Genomic DNA, 24,002 nt, shown 5'->3' with positions numbered 1-24,002 from the left:
TTTATTTTGGCTGAATAAGTTTGCACTTACAAGGAATTTGACTTGGCAGTTGCTTGACAGACACAAACAAAACAGTACAAGGACAGACAGTATGGATAGTGCAGGACAAGGACAGTAAGTTTTAGTGGCAATAAACAGGGAGAAGTGTTCGTTTTTAGTTCTATGCTGTAATGCTTTCAAGTCATAGCAGCTTTAGCATGGTTCTGCATTAAGCAAGGCAACTGCCTGAGGGAAAAAGCTGTTCCTATATCTCACTCCTGAAGGCATAGGCTGGAAGATGTTAGTGAGCAGGGTGAGAGGGGTCTGAGGCAATCTTAGCCGCTCTCTTTCTACACCTGCTAGCATGAAGATCCTGCAGGGAAGGTTAACTACAGCCAATTATCCTTTCCTCTGTTCGGATGATGCGCTGCAGTCTCACCTTTTCAAATACTGAACAGGAACCGAACCATACAGTCATAGATGATGTCATGATGGATTTGATGATCGCGGTGTAGAACTGCACCATTAATTTTTGTGGTAGGCCAAACTTTTCATCTGCTGTAGGTGGTACATCCTCTGTTGCACTTTCTTGATGATAGTGGCAGTATTGTTGTTCCATTTTAGGTTGTTGGATATTGTGGTCCCAAGAAACTTGATTGACTCTACTCAGGTTACTGTAGATCCATTTATGATTAAGGGGAGGTGCTGGGGGGGGGGTCTCCTAAAGTCTATTATTATCTCCATGGTCTTAAGAGCATTAAGTTCCAAGTTGTTGTTGCTGCACCAGGAGGAAAGCTGTCCCACTACATGCCTATATGCAGACTCATCCCCATTTTATATGAGACCAACTACTGTTGTGTCATCAGCAAACTTCAGAACCTTAACAGATGGGTCTGTGGAGATGCAGTCATTGGTGTACAGGGAGTAGAGAAGTGGGGAAAGCACACAGCCCTGGGGAGCTCCCGTACTGACTGTCAAAGAGCTTGAGGTGTGTTTCCCAAGTCTAACCTGCTGTCTTCTGTCAGTTAAGAAATTGATAGTGGATGCCATTTTAGGGACAGGTCAGCAGATTGTGGCTGACATCTTGTGTTGTGTAGATGCTGAGGCACCGCAGGGGGTGGAGATGTAGGTTCTCTTTTTGCACTGTTGTTTTGTAGTTTATGTTTGTGATTCAAACAGTTTTGTCTTGGATCAAGATCAATAGCGATTGTGACATCTAAGGATTTGATGAAGGGGAAGCTTCCTCTGTCTGCTCACTGGTGCCTAAGAGCGCTGATTGGTTACCAAGACAGTCAGGAGCCTATTAAAGGTCCCCAAGTCTGCCATAGATAAAGCTTGTTAAATAATATCACTGATGCCAGTGCTACACTGACAGACAATAATGATTTGGAATACTAAATGTTGGCAATCACATCATTAAGTCCCTTAATGAAACAAAAAAATGAAATAAAGTTTAATAAAAAAAAATCTCTTCCCCCACCATAAAAAGAAAAAAACATTCTGTCTTAAAAAATGATTTTATTGTTTAAAATAGTTCAACATTCTAACAAAAATTCTAACAAAAATTACTTTAATAAATGACTGTGATAAAGATTAATTTTTTATACCTTAATAAAGCTACAATTCATCACAGCTAGACCACAACTGGTTGACTGTCCCTACGCTATTTAAGTGCAGAGACGGACTAACCAAGACAGACAAGCACAATATCAGAGGCATACCAGACGGGCTACGCAGCACCAAACGAGAGACAGAGAATGAGTGGTCAGAAGACAAGCTGGGGTCAGAAGCATGAGCAATCCAATAAAGCACAGGAACAAGAACTAGGAACACAGCTAGTGAGTCCAAAGACTATTACTGGAAAAGGTGTATGGCCAGGAAGGAATTTAAATAGAGAGCCAAGTCCCTGGATCAGAACCTGATAGGTCCATGGACTCGGCACTTCATAGGACTGGATACAAACTACATAGAAACTGGGCAGCTGGACTGTCATTCAGCCCGCTGTTAATCTCCTCCAGCGCACGCATGCTGTGGAGAGAAACAGAGCATTGCACTCTAATGCTAGAGAAGCGACCGCATCACTGGGGGGGGGGCATGTCACAGCAATGGGTCTCTTCCGGTATGTGGGTGTCGGAGCTGAGTCTTGTGTTGCTGGAGTCCGGTCAGGTAAGCATGTTATACTACATCAATGGAAAAAAAGTCCTGGGTCTCATAATGCAATGAAAGTAATGTCTGTTTGTTTGTTTGATTTTTTACCATAAAACATACTTTTTTGTGCAAAAGTACTAAAACATAAAACAATGGTATATATTTGATATTTTTGATATTGTATCAATCTGTAGAAAAGTCAACATATAATTTATACCCTATGATAAACAAAAAAATGCCAATCTCCCCCAAATTATAAAAGGTTAATCAATAAATACTATATACCCTTAAATGATGCTAAGAAAAACTACAACTTGTCCCATAAAATACGTTTCATCATTCTGCTTTCATCCATCGGCTACAAAATACAAAATTGTTATAAGAAAAAAAAAAATCATACCTGAAGGCTAGGGATGAGCGAACTCGAACTGTATAGTTCGGGTTCGTACCGAATTTTGGGGTGTCCGTGACACGGACCCGAACCCGGACATTTTCGTAAAAGTCCGGGTTCGGGTTCGGTGTTCGTCGCTTTCTTCGCGCTTTTGTGACGCTTTCTTGGCGCTTTTTGAAAGGCTGCAAAGCAGCCAATCAACAAGCGTCATACTACTTGCCCCAAGAGGCCATCACAGCCATGCCTACTATTGGCATGGCTGTGATTGGCCAGAGCACCATGTGACCCAGCCTCTATTTAAGCTGGAGTCACATAGCGCCGCCCGTCACTCTGCTCTGATTAGCGTAGGGAGAGGTTGCGGCTGCGACAGTAGGGCGAGATTAGGCAGATTAACTCCTCCAAAGGACTTGATTAACTGATCGATCTGCAGCTGTGGATCATTGAGCTGCTGATCCTCAATTGCTCACTGTTTTTAGGCTGCCCAGACCGTTTGTCAGTCACATTTTTCTGGGGTGATCGGCGGCCATTTTGTGTCTTGTGGTGCGCCAGCACAAGCTGCGACCAAGTGCATTTAACCCTCAATGGTGTGGTTGTTTTTTGGCTAAAGCCTACATCAGGGTGAAGCTGTCACACCAAGTGCATTTAACCAGCAATAGTCTGTTCATTTTTTGGCCATATACAAAATCAGGGGCAAGCTGCGCCTGTCACCAAGTGCATTTAACCCTCAATGGTGTGGTTGTTTTTTGGCTAAAGCCTACATCAGGGTGAAGCTGTCACACCAAGTGCATTTAACCAGCAATAGTCTGTTCATTTTTTGGCCATATACTAAATCAGGGGCAAGCTGCGCCTGTCACCAAGTGCATTTAACCCTCAATGGTGTGGTTGTTTTTTGGCTAAAGCCTACATCAGGGTGAAGCTGTCACACCAAGTGCATTTAACCAGCAATAGTCTGTTTATTTTTTGGCCATATCCCAGTCTAATTCTGTCACTAAATCCATACCGGTCACCCAGCGCCTAAATACTAGGCCTCAAATTTATATCCCGCTAAATCTGTCCTTAGTGCTGTAGCTGGGCGAGTTATTTAGTGTCCGTTCAAGCACATTTCTTGTTCTGGGTTGAAATACAATTCCCAATTTAGCAATTTCATAATTTAGTGGTTTCTGCTATATCAGAGCTATTTGAAATCTATCCCTAAAAGGGTATATAATATTCAAGGTGCACATTGGGTCATTCAGAATAACTTCACACACACCCGCTACTGTGTATTTCCAAGTCTAATTCTGGCACTAAACCCATACCTGTCACCCAGCGCCTAAATACTAGGCCTCAAATTTATATCCAGCTAAATCTGTCCCTAGTGCTGTAGCTGGGCGAGTTATTTAGTGTCCGTTCAAGCACATTTCTTGTTCTGGGTTGAAATACAATTCCCAATTTAGCAATTTCATAATTTAGTGGTTTCTGCTATATCAGAGCTATTTGAAATCTATCCCTAAAAGGGTATATAATATTCAAGGTGCACATTGGGTCATTCAGAATAACTTCACACACACCCGCTACTGTGTATTTCCAAGTCTAATTCTGGCACTAAACCCATACCTGTCACCCAGCGCCTAAATACTAGGCCTCAAATTTATATCCCGCTAAATCTGTCCTTAGTGCTGTAGCTGGGCGAGTTATTTAGTGTCCGTTCAAGCACATTTCTTGTTCTGGGTTGAAATACAATTCCCAATTTAGCAATTTCATAATTTAGTGGTTTCTGCTATATCAGAGCTATTTGAAATCTATCCCTAAAAGGGTATATAATATTCAAGGTGCACATTGGGTCATTCAGAATAACTTCACACACACCCGCTACTGTGTATTTCCAAGTCTAATTCTGGCACTAAACCCATACCTGTCACCCAGCGCCTAAATACTAGGCCTCAAATTTATATCCCGCTAAATCTGTCCTTAGTGCTGTAGCTGGGCGAGTTATTTAGTGTCCGTTCAAGCACATTTCTTGTTCTGGGTTGAAATACAATTCCCAATTTAGCAATTTCATAATTTAGTGGTTTCTGCTATATCAGAGCTATTTGAAATCTATCCCTAAAAGGGTATATAATATTCAAGGTGCACATTGGGTCATTCAGAATAACTTCACACACACCCGCTACTGTGTATTTCCAAGTCTAATTCTGGCACTAAACCCATACCTGTCACCCAGCGCCTAAATACTAGGCCTCAAATTTATATCCCGCTAAATCTGTCCCTAGTGCTGTAGCTGGGCGAGTTATTTAGTGTCCGTTCAAGCACATTTCTTGTTCTGGGTTGAAATACAATTCCCAATTTAGCAATTTCATAATTTAGTGGTTTCTGCTATATCAGAGCTATTTGAAATCTATCCCTAAAAGGGTATATAATATTCAAGGTGCACATTGGGTCATTCAGAATAACTTCACACACACCCGCTACTGTGTATTTCCAAGTCTAATTCTGGCACTAAACCCATACCTGTCACCCAGCGCCTAAATACTAGGCCTCAAATTTATATCCCGCTAAATCTGTCCTTAGTGCTGTAGCTGGGCGAGTTATTTAGTGTCCGTTCAAGCACATTTCTTGTTCTGGGTTGAAATACAATTCCCAATTTAGCAATTTCATAATTTAGTGGTTTCTGCTATATCAGAGCTATTTGAAATCTATCCCTAAAAGGGTATATAATATTCAAGGTGCACATTGGGTCATTCAGAATAACTTCACACACACCCGCTACTGTGTATTTCCAAGTCTAATTCTGGCACTAAACCCATACCTGTCACCCAGCGCCTAAATACTAGGCCTCAAATTTATATCCCGCTAAATCTGTCCCTAGTGCTGTAGCTGGGCGAGTTATTTAGTGTCCGTTCAAGCACATTTCTTGTTCTGGGTTGAAATACAATTCCCAATTTAGCAATTTCATAATTTAGTGGTTTCTGCTATATCAGAGCTATTTGAAATCTATCCCTAAAAGGGTATATAATATTCAAGGTGCACATAGGGTCATTCAGAATAACTTCACACACCCGCTACTGTGCATTTCCAAATCTAATTCTGTCACTAAACCCATACCTGTCACCCAGCGCCTAAATACTAGGCCTCAAATTTATATCCCGCTAAATCTCTCGTTACCGCTGTCCTGTTGTGGCTGGGAAAGTTATTTAGTGTCCGTCAAAGCACATTTTTTGTTCTGGGTTGAAATACAATTCCCAATTTAGCAATTTCATAATTTAGTCGTTTCTGCTATATCAGAGCTATTTGAAATCTATCCCTAAAAGGGTAGATCATATTGAAGGTGCACATAGGGTCATTCAGAATAACTTCACACACACGCTTCTGTGCATTTCCAAGTCTAATTCTGTCACTAAATCCATACCGGTCACCCAGCGCCTAAATACTAGGCCTCAAATTTATATCCCGCTGAATTTGAATACAATACATTGGGCCAAATAATATATTTGTTGTTGTGGTGAACCATAACAATGAGAAAAACATCTAGTAAGGGACGCGGACGTGGACATGGTCGTGGTGCTGTTAGTGGACCCTCTGGTGCTGGGAGAGGACGTGGCCGTTCTGCCACATCCACACGTCCTAGTGTACCAACTACCTCAGGTCCCAGTAGCCGCCAGAATTTACAGCGATATATGGTGGGGCCCAATGCCGTTCTAAGGATGGTAAGGCCTGAGCAGGTACAGGCATTAGTCAATTGGGTGGCCGACAGTGGATCCAGCACGTTCACATTATCTCCCACCCAGTCTTCTGCAGAAAGCGCACAGATGGCGCCTGAAAACCAACCCCATCAGTCTGTCACATCACCCCCATGCATACCAGGGAAACTGTCTCAGCCTCAAGTTATGCAGCAGTCTCTTATGCTGTTTGAAGACTCCGCTGGCAGGGTTTCCCAAGGGCATCCACCTAGCCCTTCCCCAGCGGTGAAAGACATAGAATGCACTGACGCACAACCACTTATGTTTCCTGATGATGAGGACATGGGAATACCACCTCAGCATGTCTCTGATGATGACGAAACACAGGTGCCAACTGCTGCGTCTTTCTGCAGTGTGCAGACTGAACAGGAGGTCAGGGATCAAGACTGGGTGGAAGACGATGCAGGGGACGATGAGGTCCTAGACCCCACATGGAATGAAGGTCGTGCCACTGACTTTCACAGTTCGGAGGAAGAGGCAGTGGTGAGACCGAGCCAACAGCGTAGCAAAAGAGGGAGCAGTGGGCAAAAGCAGAACACCCGCCGCCAAGAGACTCCGCCTGCTACTGACCGCCGCCATCTGGGACCGAGCACCCCAAAGGCAGCTTCAAGGAGTTCCCTGGCATGGCACTTCTTCAAACAATGTGCTGACGACAAGACCCGAGTGGTTTGCACGCTGTGCCATCAGAGCCTGAAGCGAGGCATTAACGTTCTGAACCTGAGCACAACCTGCATGACCAGGCACCTGCATGCAAAGCATGAACTGCAGTGGAGTAAACACCTTAAAACCAAGGAAGTCACTCAGGCTCCCCCTGCTACCTCTTCTGCTGCTGCCGCCTCGGCCTATTCTGCTGCTGCCGCCTCGGCCTCTTCCTCCGCCTCTGGAGGAACGTTGGCACCTGCCGCCCAGCAAACAGGGGATGTACCACCAACACCACCACCACCACCTCCGTCACCAAGCGTCTCAACCATGTCACACGCCAGCGTTCAGCTCTCCATCTCACAAACATTTGATAGAAAGCGTAAATTCCCACCTAGCCACCCTCGATCCCTGGCCCTGAATGCCAGCATTTCTAAACTACTGGCCTATGAAATGCTGTCATTTAGGCTGGTGGACACAGACAGCTTCAAACAGCTCATGTCGCTTGCTGTCCCACAGTATGTTGTTCCCAGCCGGCACTACTTCTCCAAGAGAGCCGTGCCTTCCCTGCACAACCAAGTATCCGATAAAATCAAGTGTGCACTGCGCAACGCCATCTGTGGCAAGGTCCACCTAACCACAGATACGTGGACCAGTAAGCACGGCCAGGGACGCTATATCTCCCTAACTGCACACTGGGTAAATGTAGTGGCAGCTGGGCCCCAGGCGGAGAGCTGTTTGGCGCACGTCCTTCCGCCGCCAAGGATCGCAGGGCAACATTCTTTGCCTCCTGTTGCCACCTCCTCCTTCTCGGCTTCCTCCTCCTCTTCTTCCACCTGCTCATCCAGTCAGCCACACACCTTCACCACCAACTTCAGCACAGCCCGGGGTAAACGTCAGCAGGCCATTCTGAAACTCATATGTTTGGGGGACAGGCCCCACACCGCACAGGAGTTGTGGCGGGGTATAGAACAACAGACCGACGAGTGGTTGCTGCCGGTGAGCCTCAAGCCCGGCCTGGTGGTGTGTGATAATGGGCGAAATCTCGTTGCAGCTCTGGGACTAGCCAATTTGACGCACATCCCTTGCTTGGCGCATGTGCTGAATTTGGTGGTGCAGAAGTTCATTCACAACTACCCCGACATGTCAGAGCTGCTGCATAAAGTGCGGGCCGTCTGTTCGCGCTTCCGGCGTTCACATCCTGCTGCTGCTCGCCTGTCTGCGCTACAGCGTAACTTCGGCCTTCCCGCTCACCGCCTCATATGCGACGTGCCCACCAGGTGGAACTCCACCTTGCACATGCTGGACAGACTGTGCGAGCAGCAGCAGGCCATAGTGGAGTTTCAGCTGCAGCACGCACGGGTCAGTCGCACTACAGAACAGCACCACTTCACCACCAATGACTGGGCCTCCATGCGAGACCTGTGTGCCCTGTTGCGCTGTTTCGAGTACTCCACCAACATGGCCAGTGGCGATGACACCGTTATCAGCGTTACAATACCACTTCTATGTCTCCTTGAGAAAACACTTAGGGCGATGATGGAAGAGGAGGTGGCCCAGGAGGAGGAGGAGGAGGAGGAGGAAGAGGGGTCATTTTTAGCACTTTCAGGCCAGTCTCTTCGAAGTGACTCAGAGGGAGGTTTTTGGCAACAGCAGAGGCCAGGTACAAATGTGGCCAGCCAGGGCCCACTACTGGAGGACGAGGAGGACGAGGATGAGGAGGAGGTGGAGGAGGATGAGGATGAAGCATGGTCACAGCGGGGTGGCACCCAACGCAGCTCGGGTCCATCACTGGTGCGTGGCTGGGGGGAAAGGCAGGACGATGACGATACGCCTCCCACAGAGGACAGCTTGTCCTTACCCCTGGGCAGCCTGGCACACATGAGCGACTACATGCTGCAGTGCCTGCGCAACGACAGCAGAGTTGCCCACATTTTAACCTGTGCGGACTACTGGGTTGCCACCCTGCTGGATCCACGCTACAAAGACAATGTGCCCACCTTACTTCCTGCACTGGAGCGTGATAGGAAGATGCGCGAGTACAAGCGCACGTTGGTAGACGCGCTACTGAGAGCATTCCCAAATGTCACAGGGGAACAAGTGGAAGCCCAAGGCCAAGGCAGAGGAGGAGCAAGAGGTCGCCAAGGCAGCTGTGTCACGGCCAGCTCCTCTGAGGGCAGGGTTAGCATGGCAGAGATGTGGAAAACTTTTGTCAACACGCCACAGCTAACTGCACCACCACCTGATACGCAACGTGTTAGCAGGAGGCAACATTTCACTAACATGGTGGAACAGTACGTGTGCACACCCCTCCACGTACTGACTGATGGTTCGGCCCCATTCAACTTCTGGGTCTCTAAATTGTCCACGTGGCCAGAGCTAGCCTTTTATGCCTTGGAGGTGCTGGCCTGCCCGGCAGCCAGCGTTTTGTCTGAACGTGTATTCAGCACGGCAGGGGGCGTCATTACAGACAAACGCAGCCGCCTGTCTACAGCCAATGTGGACAAGCTGACGTTCATAAAAATGAACCAGGCATGGATCCCACAGGACCTGTCCGTCCCTTGTCCAGATTAGACATTAACTACCTCCCCATAACCATATATTATTGGACTCCAGGGCACTTCCTCATTCAATCCTATTTTTATTTTCATTTTACCATTATATTGCGAGGCTACCCAAAGTTGAATGAACCTCTCCTCTGCCTGTGTGCTAGGCCTAAATATATGCCAATGGACTGTTGCAGTGGTGGGTGACGTGAAGCCTGATTCTCTGCTATGACATGCAGACTAATTCTCTGCTGACATGAAGACAGATTCTCTGTTACGGGACCTCTCTCCTCTGCCTGTGTGTGTGCTGGGCCTAAATATATGCCAATGGACTGTTGCAGTGGTGGCTGACGTGAAGCCTCATTCTCTGCTATGACATGCAGACTAATTCTCTGCTGACATGAAGCCAGATTGTCTGTTACGGGACCTCTCTCCTCTGCCTGTGTGTGTGCTGGGCCTAAATATATGCCAATGGACTGTTGCAGTGGTGGCTGACGTGAAGCCTCATTCTCTGCTATGACATGCAGACTAATTCTCTGCTGACATGAAGACAGATTCTCTGTTACGGGACCTCTCTCCTCTGCCTGTGTGTGTGCTGGGCCTAAATATATGCCAATGGACTGTTGCAGTGGTGGCTGACGTGAAGCCTCATTCTCTGCTATGACATGCAGACTAATTCTCTGCTGACATGAAGCCAGATTGTCTGTTACGGGACCTCTCTCCTCTGCCTGTGTGTGTGCTGGGCCTAAATATATGCCAATGGACTGTTGCAGTGGTGGCTGACGTGAAGCCTCATTCTCTGCTATGACATGCAGACTAATTCTCTGCTGACATGAAGACAGATTCTCTGTTACGGGACCTCCCTCCTCTGCCTGGGTGCTGGGCCTAAATATATGCCAATGGACTGTTGCAGTGGTGGCTGACGTGAAGCCTCATTCTCTGCTATGACATGCAGACTAATTCTCTGCTGACATGAAGACAGATTCTCTGTTACGGGACCTCCCTCCTCTGCCTGGGTGCTGGGCCTAAATATATGCCAATGGACTGTTGCAGTGGTGGGTGACGTGAAGCCTCATTCTCTGCTATGACATGCAGACTGATTCTCTGCTGACATGAAGCCAGATTGTCTGTTACGGGACCTCCCTCCTCTGCCTGGGTGCTGGGCCTAAATATATGCCAATGGACTGTTGCAGTGGTGGCTGACGTGAAGCCTCATTCTCTGCTATGACATGCAGACTGATTCTCTGCTGACATGAAGCCAGATTGTCTGTTACGGGACCTCTCTCCTCTGCCTGTGTGCTAGGCCTAAATATATGCCAATGGACTGTTGCAGTGGTGGCTGACGTGAAGCCTCATTCTCTGCTATGACATGCAGACTGATTCTCTGCTGACATGAAGCCAGATCGTCTGTTACGGGACCTCTCTGCTCTGCCTGTGTGCTAGGCCTAAATATATGCCAATGGACTGTTGCAGTGGTGGGTGACGTGAAGCCTCATTCTCTGCTATGACATGCAGACTGATTCTCTGCTGTCATGAAGCCAGATTGTCTGTTACGGGACCTCTCTGCTCTGCCTGTGTGCTAGGCCTAAATATATGCCAATGGACTGTTGCAGTGGTGGGTGACGTGAAGCCTCATTCTCTGCTATGACATGCAGACTGATTCTCTGCTGACATGAAGCCAGATTGTCTGTTACGGGACCTCTCTCCTCTGCCTGTGTGCTAGGCCTAAATATATGCCAATGGACTGTTGCAGTGGTGGCTGACGTGAAGCCTCATTCTCTGCTATGACATGCAGACTAATTCTCTGCTGACATGAAGCCAGATTGTCTGTTACGGGACCTCTCTCCTCTGCCTGGGTGCTGGGCCTAAATTTATGACAATGGACTGTTGCAGTGGTGGCTGACGTGAAGCCTGATTCTCTGCTATGACATGCAGACTGATTCTCTGCTGACATGAAGCCAGATCCTCTGTTACGGGACCTCTCTCCTCTGCCTGTGTGTGTGCTGGGCCTAAATATATGCCAATGGACTGTTGCAGTGGTGGCTGACGTGAAGCCTCATTCTCTGCTATGACATGCAGACTGATTCTCTGCTGACATGAAGCCAGATTCTCTGTTACGGGACCTCTCTCCTCTGCCTGTGTGTGTGCTGGGCCTAAATATATGCCAATGGACTGTTGCAGTGGTGGCTGACGTGAAGCCTCATTCTCTGCTATGACATGCAGACTAATTCTCTGCTGACATGAAGACAGATTCTCTGTTACGGGACCTCCCTCCTCTGCCTGGGTGCTGGGCCTAAATATATGCCAATGGACTGTTGCAGTGGTGGCTGACGTGAAGCCTCATTCTCTGCTATGACATGCAGACTAATTCTCTGCTGACATGAAGACAGATTCTCTGTTACGGGACCTCTCTCCTCTGCCTGGGTGCCGGGGCCTAAATATCTGAGAATGGACTGTTCCAGTGGTGGGTGACGGGAAGCCAGATTCTCTGCTATGGAACCTCTCTCCAATTGATTTTGGTTAATTTTATTATTAATTTTATTTAATTCATTTCCCTATCCACATTTGTTTGCAGGGGATTTACCTACATGTTGCTGCCTTTTGCAGCCCTCTAGCTCTTTCCTGGGCTGTTTTACAGCCTTTTTAGTGCCGAAAAGTTCGGGTCCCCATTGACTTCAATGGGGTTCGGGTTCGGGACGAAGTTCGGATCGGGTTCGGATCCCGAACCCGAACATTTCCGGGATGTTCGGCCGAACTTCTCGAACCCGAACATCCAGGTGTTCGCTCAACTCTACTGAAGGCTCAAAATAGGCTAATCCAAATGTTGCTTGTGTGTGTATTGGGGGGGGGGGGGGGGGAGAGGAGGTTGGCATGGGGGTAATTTTTTTTCTCTCTATGCCATCATTAGCCTAGCATCACATTTGATGAAACTACTTAATCATCTTTTGCCCCTTCCCCCAAATGCCTTATATGTATGGTGTTGCAAGCAGATTGTTATGGATGGTAATTTCAACACTGCCTTTGAAATGACTGATTAGGAATTATACCAGTTACTACAGTACCTGACATAAAATGGAATAAAAAAGCATGTCAGTGTATTATATGAGCGGTCAGAAGATCTAATGTTCAAGTCACCTAGTGGGACATAGAAAAGAAAAAAAAAATTGAAAAGTAAAAAAAAAAAAAAAAACGAATTTAAGTAAAAAATATTGAAAGATTGCCTTTTTTGCTTGCAAACACAGTTTCCTCTTGATAAATTAGGTGCATCTCACTCTGGCACACAAGGGATCAAGACTGGTGTATGGGAAAGCCAGTGCCATGAACCAGCGGGTGTGAACCCACTGTGCCATGTGTCCTATCTCCTCTAAGGGCATTGTCTAAGTGAACAACTCGATCTTCACAGTACCCCTGATGTTGGGGATAGACTTTCCCGAGGGGAACACAGCTCGCTACCTCCTACACAAGGCAGGTGGACCAGGTGGACCAGGAGGTACCTGAGAAAGGTACTACAGGTACAGGCATTGTCAGCAAGCTGAGTTGTAACCAGGAGCAACAGTGCAGGACCGAAGGATGAGGCAGAGGCGAAGTCAAACAGGCAATAGGTCAGGGCAGGCAGCAAAGGTACAGGTCAGGCAATCCGGTTCAGCAACAGGAGAATCAAGGCTAGCAGGCAGGGATCAAACAGGTATCATATTTCAGGAATACAAGTACGAGTCAGGAACACAAGCAGATAGAGGGAACCTTAGCAGGACACAAGGATCTTGACACTGAGGCATCTGGTCAGCGAGGTCACATGATCCAACCCATAAAGCACAGGAAGTGACGCGCGCTGGCTTATAAGGAAATACTGCAGGAAAGAAGCAGCAAGCATGCTGTGGCCAGGGCTGAAAGGACACTTGCAGAAGATCACAGCTGAACACAGCTCCTGGGAACGCGGCGGTAAGCAGGGGAGCAGCGGAGCACAGCAGCTGCTGTTACATCCAGCCTAAATAAATCTCCCCCATTATGTCACTTCTAGCACATTTTATATGTATGAAAAATAAACTAGAAAAACTTGGGCAAAATTGTTGTGTTTTTTCATGCCGTCACCGAAAAAATTCTTCACATTTCAAAAGTTTCACATTACTTTAGTTTGTACACCAAAATGACACCTATAAAAAGTATACAAGATCCAATATGACTATATGACGATATGGTTTATGCAAATATGAAAAAATAGCAAAACTGACATGTCTATTTTTATTTCACTGTCAAATAACAACCTTGGAGCATAGTTTCTTAGAATTCTATGTGGTGTCATTCTTCTGTTATTCCTAGAAATGTATAAATACATTGACAACTGGGTGTTACCAGTTGGGGTGAGTCCCTGCACTCTGACACTGACCATACCAGACTTTGTATGGACATGCCCCCTTGACAAGTGGAATGATGACACCCAGTTGTCAATGTATTTATAACTTTCTAAGAGAAATTACAGAGGAACGGTATAACAGAATTATAAGATGCTTCAGAATTGTTATTTCATGTAGAATATAATTATATATTAAAATGTAAGGAGAAGTGACAGGCCCTTTTTAAATTATTTTTTTCCACTTGTTTAACCCCAAAAATCTGAGACCAGCTGGTCCAAGTAGTCTTCTTCATCATCTTCCACAACAGCTTTCTTTCTAGTCACAGGTAACAGAGACATCCAATGCCTAAATTGACCATTGCAATTGCATGTGAATATTAGTTATACATGTTTATTCCCACAGTAATATTGATGGTTAGCCTGAAGTGTTCTTATCTCTGCTGAGGTCAGTCAATCACGTTAGAAATTTTATTATGATCTCACACAAGGAATGTATTCATCTATGTCACATCAAGGCTATGATTTCCTTACATTTTATTTTATATCTCCCTTAGTGTTTGGACAGAAGAGACCCAATGCACATTACTGAATGCTTCTATAACAGAAACGTTCAACTGCTCTTTTAGTTGTGGCCCGGACTGCTGGAAAATCTCTCAGTATCCCTGCCTGCAGGTCCATGTAAACCTGACATCTTCAGGACAAAAAGTTCTTCTATATCACAATGAAGAGACATTGAAAGTAAATTCTGAGGTAAGGATTTCATAAAGGCCACCCAAAACTATTTGCTCTTTCTCTATGGTATTTCTATGCTTCATTAGGCTTTGTCATAAGAATACTCATGTCCTCCATGATATGGGAGTTAAATATATACATTTTTCATGTCTTTTAAATCCTTGGAACCTGGTTTGATGGACTCCAGAAAACAGTAGCAGAGAGTGCAGTTACTTTTTCACTAGAGATGAGAAACAGACGGCAGTATGCTCAAGCACGGCAGTAAGCAGAACTCAGTGCACAGTATATAATCAGGGCTATATTTTGCACTAGGCACCTGTGGGCAGGTGCTAGAGCAGCAAAATTTAGGGGAGAAAAATAATTGTCGCCACCTAACCAATAAAATTGTAGGCATAATGAAAGTAGGCATTATGAGTGCCTTCATACATGTGCGACTATATATATAGCGAGTGTGCATGTGTGTGTCACTTTGTAATTTGTATGCACATGTGAGCATGTGTGTATATGAGTGTGCATAAGAGCTTTTCTGTATAAAGTTAGGATTTTGGCCACACGGCAAGTCTTCTGCATTTATTTTTGGAAGCCAAAAACTAGGAGTGAATTAAAAAAAGAAGAGAAGTTGTATCTGTCCTGTATACTTTCTCTCCTTTTATGATCCACCCCTGATTTTGGCTTCCAAACCTGCATGCAGAAACTTGACCTTGTGCCCGTACCCTTAGAGTGCAATGTAATTATGTGTATTTGTGCAGGTATGTACTGAGCGTGTGCCTGTTTCTTTACGGTATAATGTTTTAGTTAGATAAATAAGATTTTCTTGAAAAGACAAAACTGGAGTTTGAGGGTAAGTGAAATACATTGTACTTTGGCTGTAGAAAAAGAAAGATAAATGTAACGCACAAGAGTAACTACGGCCCCAAGAGGTGCACCCAGTCGGGTGGACTCACCCTGTCCACTCCCAAAGGCAATAAAAATTGAATAAAATTAACTGGGCACTCTCAGGATATCTGAACCAATTGAAATTTATTAGCATATATAACAATAGCACTGAGCAACAGTATATATTGGCGGTAATAGTAGACACTAAATATCAATATATATAAAAACATACAACATGCAGTAATATCATATAAAACAACTGGAAAATAGAGATCTAAAAATGTAATAAAATTTGAGGAATAAAATTGGAATACTCGATAGTAAAATGTTCGTATAAATATTCAGCCGAATATTTGTATGGAAAAGTCGGATACTGGTAGCAGTAAGTTTCGACATACTTATTTTAACTTATTTTAACTTATTTTAAACGTATTTTAACTTTCATTTAGCATATATGTGTATTTATACATTAAAGGTAATTGGATTTTATACAATGTTGTAAAGATTTAGAGAAAGGAAAATAGAAGCAATGATATAGAGTGGACCAAACAATTAATCCACTCCAGGTTTTTGGAATACTTGATCCTGGTTTTGGGAATAGCCTATTCACTATATAAGAAAGGACTTCTTTAGGGGACTGATAGCTACTGAGGAAGGGGTAATGTGACACTCCGAAACGCGTCTAGCCTAGACAGGACCCCAGAAACTTGGACCACTTGGGAATCTGGAGAATCGACTGGATATCCGTTAAGAAGGAATCGTCTGTCACACGAATGGCTCACTTGGAATACAACCTGGAAGGCCTGAGTCCATGTGGAAGGCCTGAATACATGTGGAAGGCCTGAATACATGTGCCAAACAATTGCCAGTGTGTAAATCTATTGACGAACTATCGGTCTACAGACTCAGAGGACCACATTATTACCTTTGTTGAACTATCAAGGGAGACGGTAAGACCGTTTGATTTTATCCAGCACCTTTATTCATATGACTTTTAGTCCAGTGGGACGCTTCTGGTGGATGTGATAAGCGGGACGCCGCTTAAAGTTGGTTCAGTGGACCACGTATTGGGACTGTAGTTTTGGGATACCCCTGTGATCAAATCGAATAGGACAATATTAGAGGACACCGTTTATTGCTACCAGTATCCGACTTTTCCATACAAATATTCGGCTGAATATTTATACAAACATTTTACTATCGAGTATTCCAATTTTATTCCTCGAGTTTTATTACATTTTTAGATCTCTATTTTCCAGTTGTTTTATATGATATTACTGCATGTTGTGTGTTTTTATATATATTGATATTTAGTGTCTACTATTACCGCCAATATATACTGTTGCTCAGTGCTATTGTTATATATGCTAATAAATTTCAATTGGTTCAGATATCCTGAGAGTGCCTAGTTAATTTTATTCTATTTACATTGTACTTTGGCTTTATACATAGCAGTTGTAAGGATAAAATCACATGGTCAGATTTCTTAATGCAGTTTTGGAAGACAAAACCGGGTGTGAATAAAAAAAAATAAAACAACTTCTGGTATTGGTTTTCAGAACTGCATGCAGAAATCTAACCCATGGCGTGGGCGGGGATGTCAGACGCCCGTCTAATTTACAATTTTCCACACCTGTTTAAGGCGTAGAATAACTAGGAAGCTGTCTTACATTTAGAAGCGGTGCTGGATCCACCGAAGTTATATAGAGGTCGGCGCCTCTTCATAAGTCTGGCAGATCCACCACCAGGTATAGGGTTCATTAACACTGGCATCTAAAACACTGGTCTTAATAAATGTGCCCCTAAATCTTTCCTTCCATTCATCCACATAGGATCCTGAATCAGTCTGGGTGTTGAAATCACATTAGGACGATTTATCATTGTTGTGAACTAATTGCACCAAATTCATCAACATACAGAGTGCAGAAAGTAAATTTGGAGCAACTCACTAGACATATTATAGAGCTTTCTCATGTCTGACATACTTTACACCATTTTCTCTAATATATAAAACTGTCAAAAGTGTTTATAGCACATAATAAATTTGGCACATGCATGTACTCCTTTTTGGAGCTCAAAAAAGAGAAAAAAGTAGCAGCACTTATGAATAAAATGCAAAAAGTCTCTATGGTGATGGGGCCCGCAGTGTTGGATACCAGTCTGTAGCATCCCCAAATCATCCCGAATAAATCAAAAATAAAACTGCAGCACTCGCTGGACTTCAATTCATGCTGGTTTATTCACCAAAAATTGTGATGTTTCGACCTCTCTCTCTTTCTCAAGCTTGAGAAAGACAGAGAGGTCGAAACGTCTCAATTTTTGGTGAATAAACCAGCATGAATTGAAGACTGCCGAGTGCTGCAGTTTTATTTTTGATTTCTCCTTTTTTGGGCAGCATCAACTGAGATTTATCCCCCCACGTAGACTTCAGATCAATGCCTTAGATGCATTTTTACTTCAGCAAAGTGGTGCTTTTAAAGAAAATCTGTCACCAGTGACCTTCCTATCAAATTGTTTGCATAGACACATAGCTGTGGTTGACCTGATTAAAACACTGTTTTATGTTAATCAGGTGAAACACAGCCATTTTGTTTCTCCTAATGATTGCTCCCTAGACAAAACGAGCCATTATAACTAATGAAAGGTATTTGGGAATATATTTATAATAAAGTAATATTTAACTATTTTCATTAATTAATTCCCAGAGAACCCCTTTAAGTAGTGTAACATTTTATTATTGCAGTAACATCATCAACATGTTAACAATCCATTTCCAGAGTAGCGATTGTGATACCCATTACTATAATTACATTTTTAATATTTATGACAAAATTAATGTAGCCAAACAGTGTAAATAGAACAAATAACTTTAACAACTACCTAAAAATGAATTCAGCACCATAGCCCAAAGCCTTGTTACCATCGAGCTGCCTAATGCACTTTTTTAAGGAATTATGTACCGAATAGATGTTATCCTTCACTACACCTTAATCAATGTGAGTCAACTTCTGACAATTTATATAAAGTAAAATAAAAAGCCTTTCAATGCCTGCACATGAAAACAAATATAGCCCCATACAGTGTTGAGAAATCAATGAAATTCAGCACCGTGGATAGTGCTAATTATTTGGAAAGTTTTATGTTTTACTGTGGCCCTTGGGATTGGTTCAATCTGATAATTCTGGACCAGAAAGGAATTGTGCATACCTCGGCTAGAGATCCTACTACTCTTGCTGATAACACATTTTATGGACATCGTGGGGCATACACAGATCCATAGGGGCCTATAGCAAATCTTAGTATGGGCCCTTTACAGCACCAATTTCCCAGTATGCATGGATCAAACACTCCCAGACAATACAGAACTAAACACATAACTCCTCTGATGAATTTACAATCTTTTTCACTAAGCAGAAGCAATTTTAATTAAAAAATTGAATCTATATTATTTATCTTCAGCCTCACCCGCTTTATCCAACTTTATGCCAGAAAAGTCGAACTGGCACTTCCCTCCCCCTCTTTCTCTATCAACTTTCCCCTCATTTTTCGTTTACCAAATCCACAACCTGTACTCTTCCATACACCATAATATAGGCAGAAATTATTTGATCAAACCAAAGATATACAACTGAAGATCATCCTCTATTGCCCTCAAGGACATTTTATGTCTAGCATTGGAATCTACAACTACGGAATTATAAATGTTTATAAACCTATCCTTTCCTTTCCCATATTTGTTGACTCACCATAATATTCCTAAGAATACAGTAGATTCGATATTACGCCCAATTCTAGGGCTCATATTGCCATTTATGAAATGATTAATATCGTTCATATCTTTAACTCCAGATCTATTGCTGTATTGTATTCTTCAATTTCTATTTTTATTATTATTATTATTATCGTTTTACTTATGTTACATCTCTCATACACATTTGATATCCACTTTACAACTAGGAGTATCATTGATCTGATTCTTCTGAGATATGTGCCACTGGACCATATATTAATCCCATTCCCCTGATCAACTAGTCCATGCCAGATGTTATTAAACACCAAGAGATAACATCTGAGACCACTCCTCTAACTACTAATTGGATCCAATTAAGACCATATATCTGGTCCAAATAAAAAAAAGGCTACCCATTCCCACTGAAGAAGGAGCAGTACGCTCCGAAACGCGTATGGGGTTTTTTGTGGTAGCCATACCCAAGCCTAGCTAGCTAGCAACAAAAAGGATCCTAAAAACTACAGAGCTCCGGAGCATAACATCTACTTGAAAGTTTCAGCTTCTTTCCCACCAACCGGCCCCCACTGGAACGCCGACAAGAACCGAGCGGGAAAGCCAGTGAGTATAAGTGATGTCACCGGAAGTGACGAACACCTACAGTAACGAATAGGCAGAGCATCCAGCCCCGCGAGCAGGAACAACACACGTGGACGCCGCACGCCTGCCGGGAGCCGCTCACCAGCCGACCTAAGGAGGGTAATGTACCTGCTAATATAGCAGTATTTTACAACACAATCTATGACCACTGGACCACTCTCTACAAAATCAAACAGATATCAATGGGAGACATTATGTTATTTATCTGAGACAAGAGTGACCAGTACCAATATTGGATTAACCCTGAATTAGAGGTGTACATCTCATCTATCTGGGACAAAAGGACAAAACTAGAACAGTACTATACCTCCTAAAGGAGGTTCCTACCTGCCCACCCAATTGATTTATCTATTCTTTTTGGGACACTATTGGATCAGTTACCTACACCTATCTCCAGTAGGTCCACAGAACTCTGACCATACTACTACCTCAGACTTTTGTATCCCAAAAAATGTTTTATCTTATGTTTTATTTTTTCAAATTTTTTCCACTTTTTTCTATTTATTCATTTTTACCCATTTATTAAATATTATTATATATTATTGTATTTTATCCTATATCCACTACTTCTGCCTGATTTTCCTAGGAGTATCTAATTGAAGGCTCATCACCTACATTATATTTTATACTCATTGTATTTTATAATCTTTTTATCAGTGTTACCTGGCATAACCAGCCAGCTCATAATGAATATTTATTTTCCATACACTACCTATGACTAGAGTGCCTTCCCTCTATCCTAATCCTAATTCCAAAATATGGGACTTATCCTGAACACCATATTTCTTAATGCATGTGCACCAGAAAACTGGCTCAAAACACTGATTAAATCTCCTGCTTCACTTCACATATTAAAAAGCTGTCTGCCTGCAACTACCACTAGGGGAAGCTCAGAGATTAGATACATTAGATCTATAATTATATATATATATGTATATATATATATATATTCTAAGGGATCGCTCTCTCACAGGGAGTCAGCAATGACAGACTTCTCACCAAACAGGGAGTTTTCAAGCGCAAACGGTGCTTTATTTGTCATACAGCACATCACATTTCCAAGTTTGGCATCACAATGAAGTCGCAGCTTCATATCACAACGTGTTACATCAACACAAAACAATAAATCCTTGCCCGGCTAGGCGCTCGCTATACAGAGGTCTCCCTAACTTACCTGTAGGTCAGTGTTCGCACTGTGGTATTCCAGTTCACTCAGCCATGCGGTCAGACAGCTCCTTAGCTGTAAACAATGCAAACCATTTGGGTCTCGGTCCACCAGACTTCCTGACAGTGACCAGGCAATACCTTGGGGGGATATGGTCCAATAGTCTTCCAGACTCTGACCATGTGACATCTCCTTTATTCAGGCGTCGCTGGGCCCCCCAAAACCCTCAGCCTTGTGGCCCCAGCCCTCCTGCCTGGAACCACACAGAACCTCTGCAGGCTTCCTTTTCAATTCCCCCCTTTCCACACACTCTGAGGATTGCTTTATCCCCAAGTGATTATCACACCTGGCCTCACCTCAGGCCAGGTGAACATCTGTAGTGGACCTGGGGTGTGGACTGAGATATTGTAACTAGTGATGAGCGGCAGGGGTCATATTCGAATTCGCAATATTTCGCGAATATTTTTTAGAATATTCGTCAAATATTCAAAAATTCCCGATTTTTTTATTTATTTTTTTTACTAGAAAAATCAGCAAGGTAATGATTGTGTAATATGCAAATTTTCGTAATTGGAATTTTCGGATTCGAATTTTTATTGCAAATTTTTCAATTTACTATTAGACAAATAAGATTATAGCACTTTATTAGCTAAATTGCTGTATATTTGTTTTTTTTCAAATATTCGCTATATTGCTATAACTTAGATTTTTCGAATATTCGTAATATTCTAAAACAAGAATATATAGCAATATAGCGAATAATCGAAAAAACGAATATAGAGCAATTTAGCTAATATAGTGCTATAATCTTCTTTGTCTAATAGTTGTAATTTTTTTCTCATCTGAAGTTCAGATTGGAAAAAAATTACAACTATAAAAAAAGATTATAGCACTATATTAGCTAAATTGCTCTATATTAGTTTTTTTTATATTCGCTATATTGCTATAACTTCGTTTTTTTCGAATATTCGTAATATTCTAAAACAAAAATATATAGCAATATAGCGAATATTCGAAAAAACGAATATAGAGCAAAATTCGCAAACACTACTACTCCTAAAGTCAAGTATATTGCAGCCTTCTTATTGGCCCACAAGCTAGAAGCAGGGAGGGATCATGTGTACTGATAAAAAAATCAAATAAAAAAAAAAAGGAAAAAAAATTTAAATATTCGAAATTACTAATATATATAACTATATTCAAAATAGTCGCAAATTTTCGAAGTACCTATATTCGGTATAAAAATTCGAAATTCGAATATTCGTGATCAACACTAATTGTAACAGCAGCTGCTGTCTCCGCTGTTCCGCTGCTTGCCGCCACTGTCCCGGGCGTTGTGTTCAATGGTGATCTGCTGCCAGTGCTTCCCATTCACCGCTGCATTTCTGGGCTCTGTCTGAGTAGGTACTGTTGTTCTGGGATCTGCTCCACAGTTTCCTCTCAGCCCTGGACACAGCATGCTTGCTGCTTCTTCCCTGCAGCACTTCCTTAAGAGCCGGTGCACGTCACGCCCTGTGCTTTTTGGGTTAGGTCACATGACCATGCTGACCAATCCTAGCCCTCCTGCACATATTTTAGTGGTCCAGCCCCCTTCCCAGATGCCTCAGTGTCAAGGTCCTTGTGTCCTGCTAGGTTGCTGTTATCTCTGCTTGTGCTCCTGTGTACCTCACTCGTGCTTGTCTTTCTGGACTCTGCTGCCTGTTTGATCCCTGCCTGCTAGCCTTGACTCTCCTGTTGCCAATCTGGATTGCCTGACCTGTATCTGTGCTGCATGCCCTGACCTATTGCTTGCTGGAACGTGACAGATATACACACTCACCACACATTTACCGTTCACTTCACCACTATATATATATATATATATATATATATATACATATACAGAGTGGGCCATTTATATGGATACACCTTAATAAAATGGGAATGGTTGGTGATATTAAACTTCCTGTTTGTGGCACATTAGTATATGTGAGGGGGGAAACTTTTCAAGATGGGTGGTGACCAGGGCGGCCATTTTGAAGTCGGCTATTTTGAATCCAACTTTTGTTTTTTCAATAGGAAGAGGGTCATGTGACACATCAAACTTATTGGGAATTTCACAAGAAAAACAATGGTGTTAAATGTGGTGCCCATTGTGTTGGATTGTCAATGCAACCCTCTTCTCCCACTCTTCACACACTGATAGCAACACCGCAGGAGAAATGCTAGCACAGGCTTCCAGTATCCGTAGTTTCAGGTGCTGCACATCTCGTATCTTCACAGCATATGCAAGGAGAGCTGTGATTCTTTTAGGAGAAAGGACCTTTGATGACATCATCACTATGTGACCAGTAACATATTGATATTACTGGTCACATAGCTATTAGGTAATAAAAGATCATTTCTCTCTTCCAGGAGTGTTGCTGCTGAAGTTTGCCATAATTCTGGAGCTTTTTTGTGTGTGAAGATTACATCAGGAAAAGGTTACAGGGGCTGTTATGCTATTATACTGTAAGCTACTGTATAGTGTGGGGTGCTATATAGCGTGGGGTGCTATACTGCTGTACTGTATATTGTGGGGTGCTATACTGCTGTACTGTATACTGTGGGGTGCTATACTGTATGCTATAGGACGCTATACTGTGAGGTGCTATACTATATTATGTATTGCATACTGTGGGGTACTATATACTGTGGGATACTATATACTGTGGAGCTCTGTATACTGTGGAGTGCTATACTATATATTGCATACTGTGGGGTGCTGTATACTATAGGGTGCTATACTGCATACTGTAGGGTGCTGTATACTATAGGGTGCTATACTGCATACTGTGGGGTTCTCTATACTGTGTATTGCATACTATGGGGTTCTGTATACTGGGCAATGTTATATACTGTATAATGTGGGGTATGACACTGTATACTGCGGAGTGTTGTACACTATACACTATGAGGGGCTGGGGGTATTATATGATAGACGTCAATTCAACAAATATGACCTAGATAAATGAAGGATATTAGGTTCTCCTAAATAAAATCTCCCCCCCCCCCCCATGGCTGATAGCTCCCAATTTACATTTATCCTAT

The 24,002-nt window shown here is 43.1% G+C and overlaps 1 protein-coding gene across 1 annotated transcript in view; it reads left to right on the top strand.

Moving 5' to 3' along the window:
• KCNMB2 (potassium calcium-activated channel subfamily M regulatory beta subunit 2) overlaps positions 1-24,002 on the top strand; it is a 501,876-nt gene that overhangs the window by 403,285 nt on the left and 74,589 nt on the right. Inside the window, exon 4 of the mRNA XM_044292337.1 lies at positions 14,328-14,523. Coding sequence (XP_044148272.1) covers positions 14,328-14,523 — 196 coding nt within the window. The remainder of the gene's footprint in view (positions 1-14,327; positions 14,524-24,002) is intronic.

The sequence above is a fragment of the Bufo gargarizans genome, chromosome 4 (genome assembly GCF_014858855.1).
Source record: "Bufo gargarizans isolate SCDJY-AF-19 chromosome 4, ASM1485885v1, whole genome shotgun sequence".
NCBI lineage: Eukaryota > Metazoa > Chordata > Amphibia > Anura > Bufonidae > Bufo > Bufo gargarizans.
This window is presented reverse-complemented; position numbering and strand designations above follow the sequence as displayed.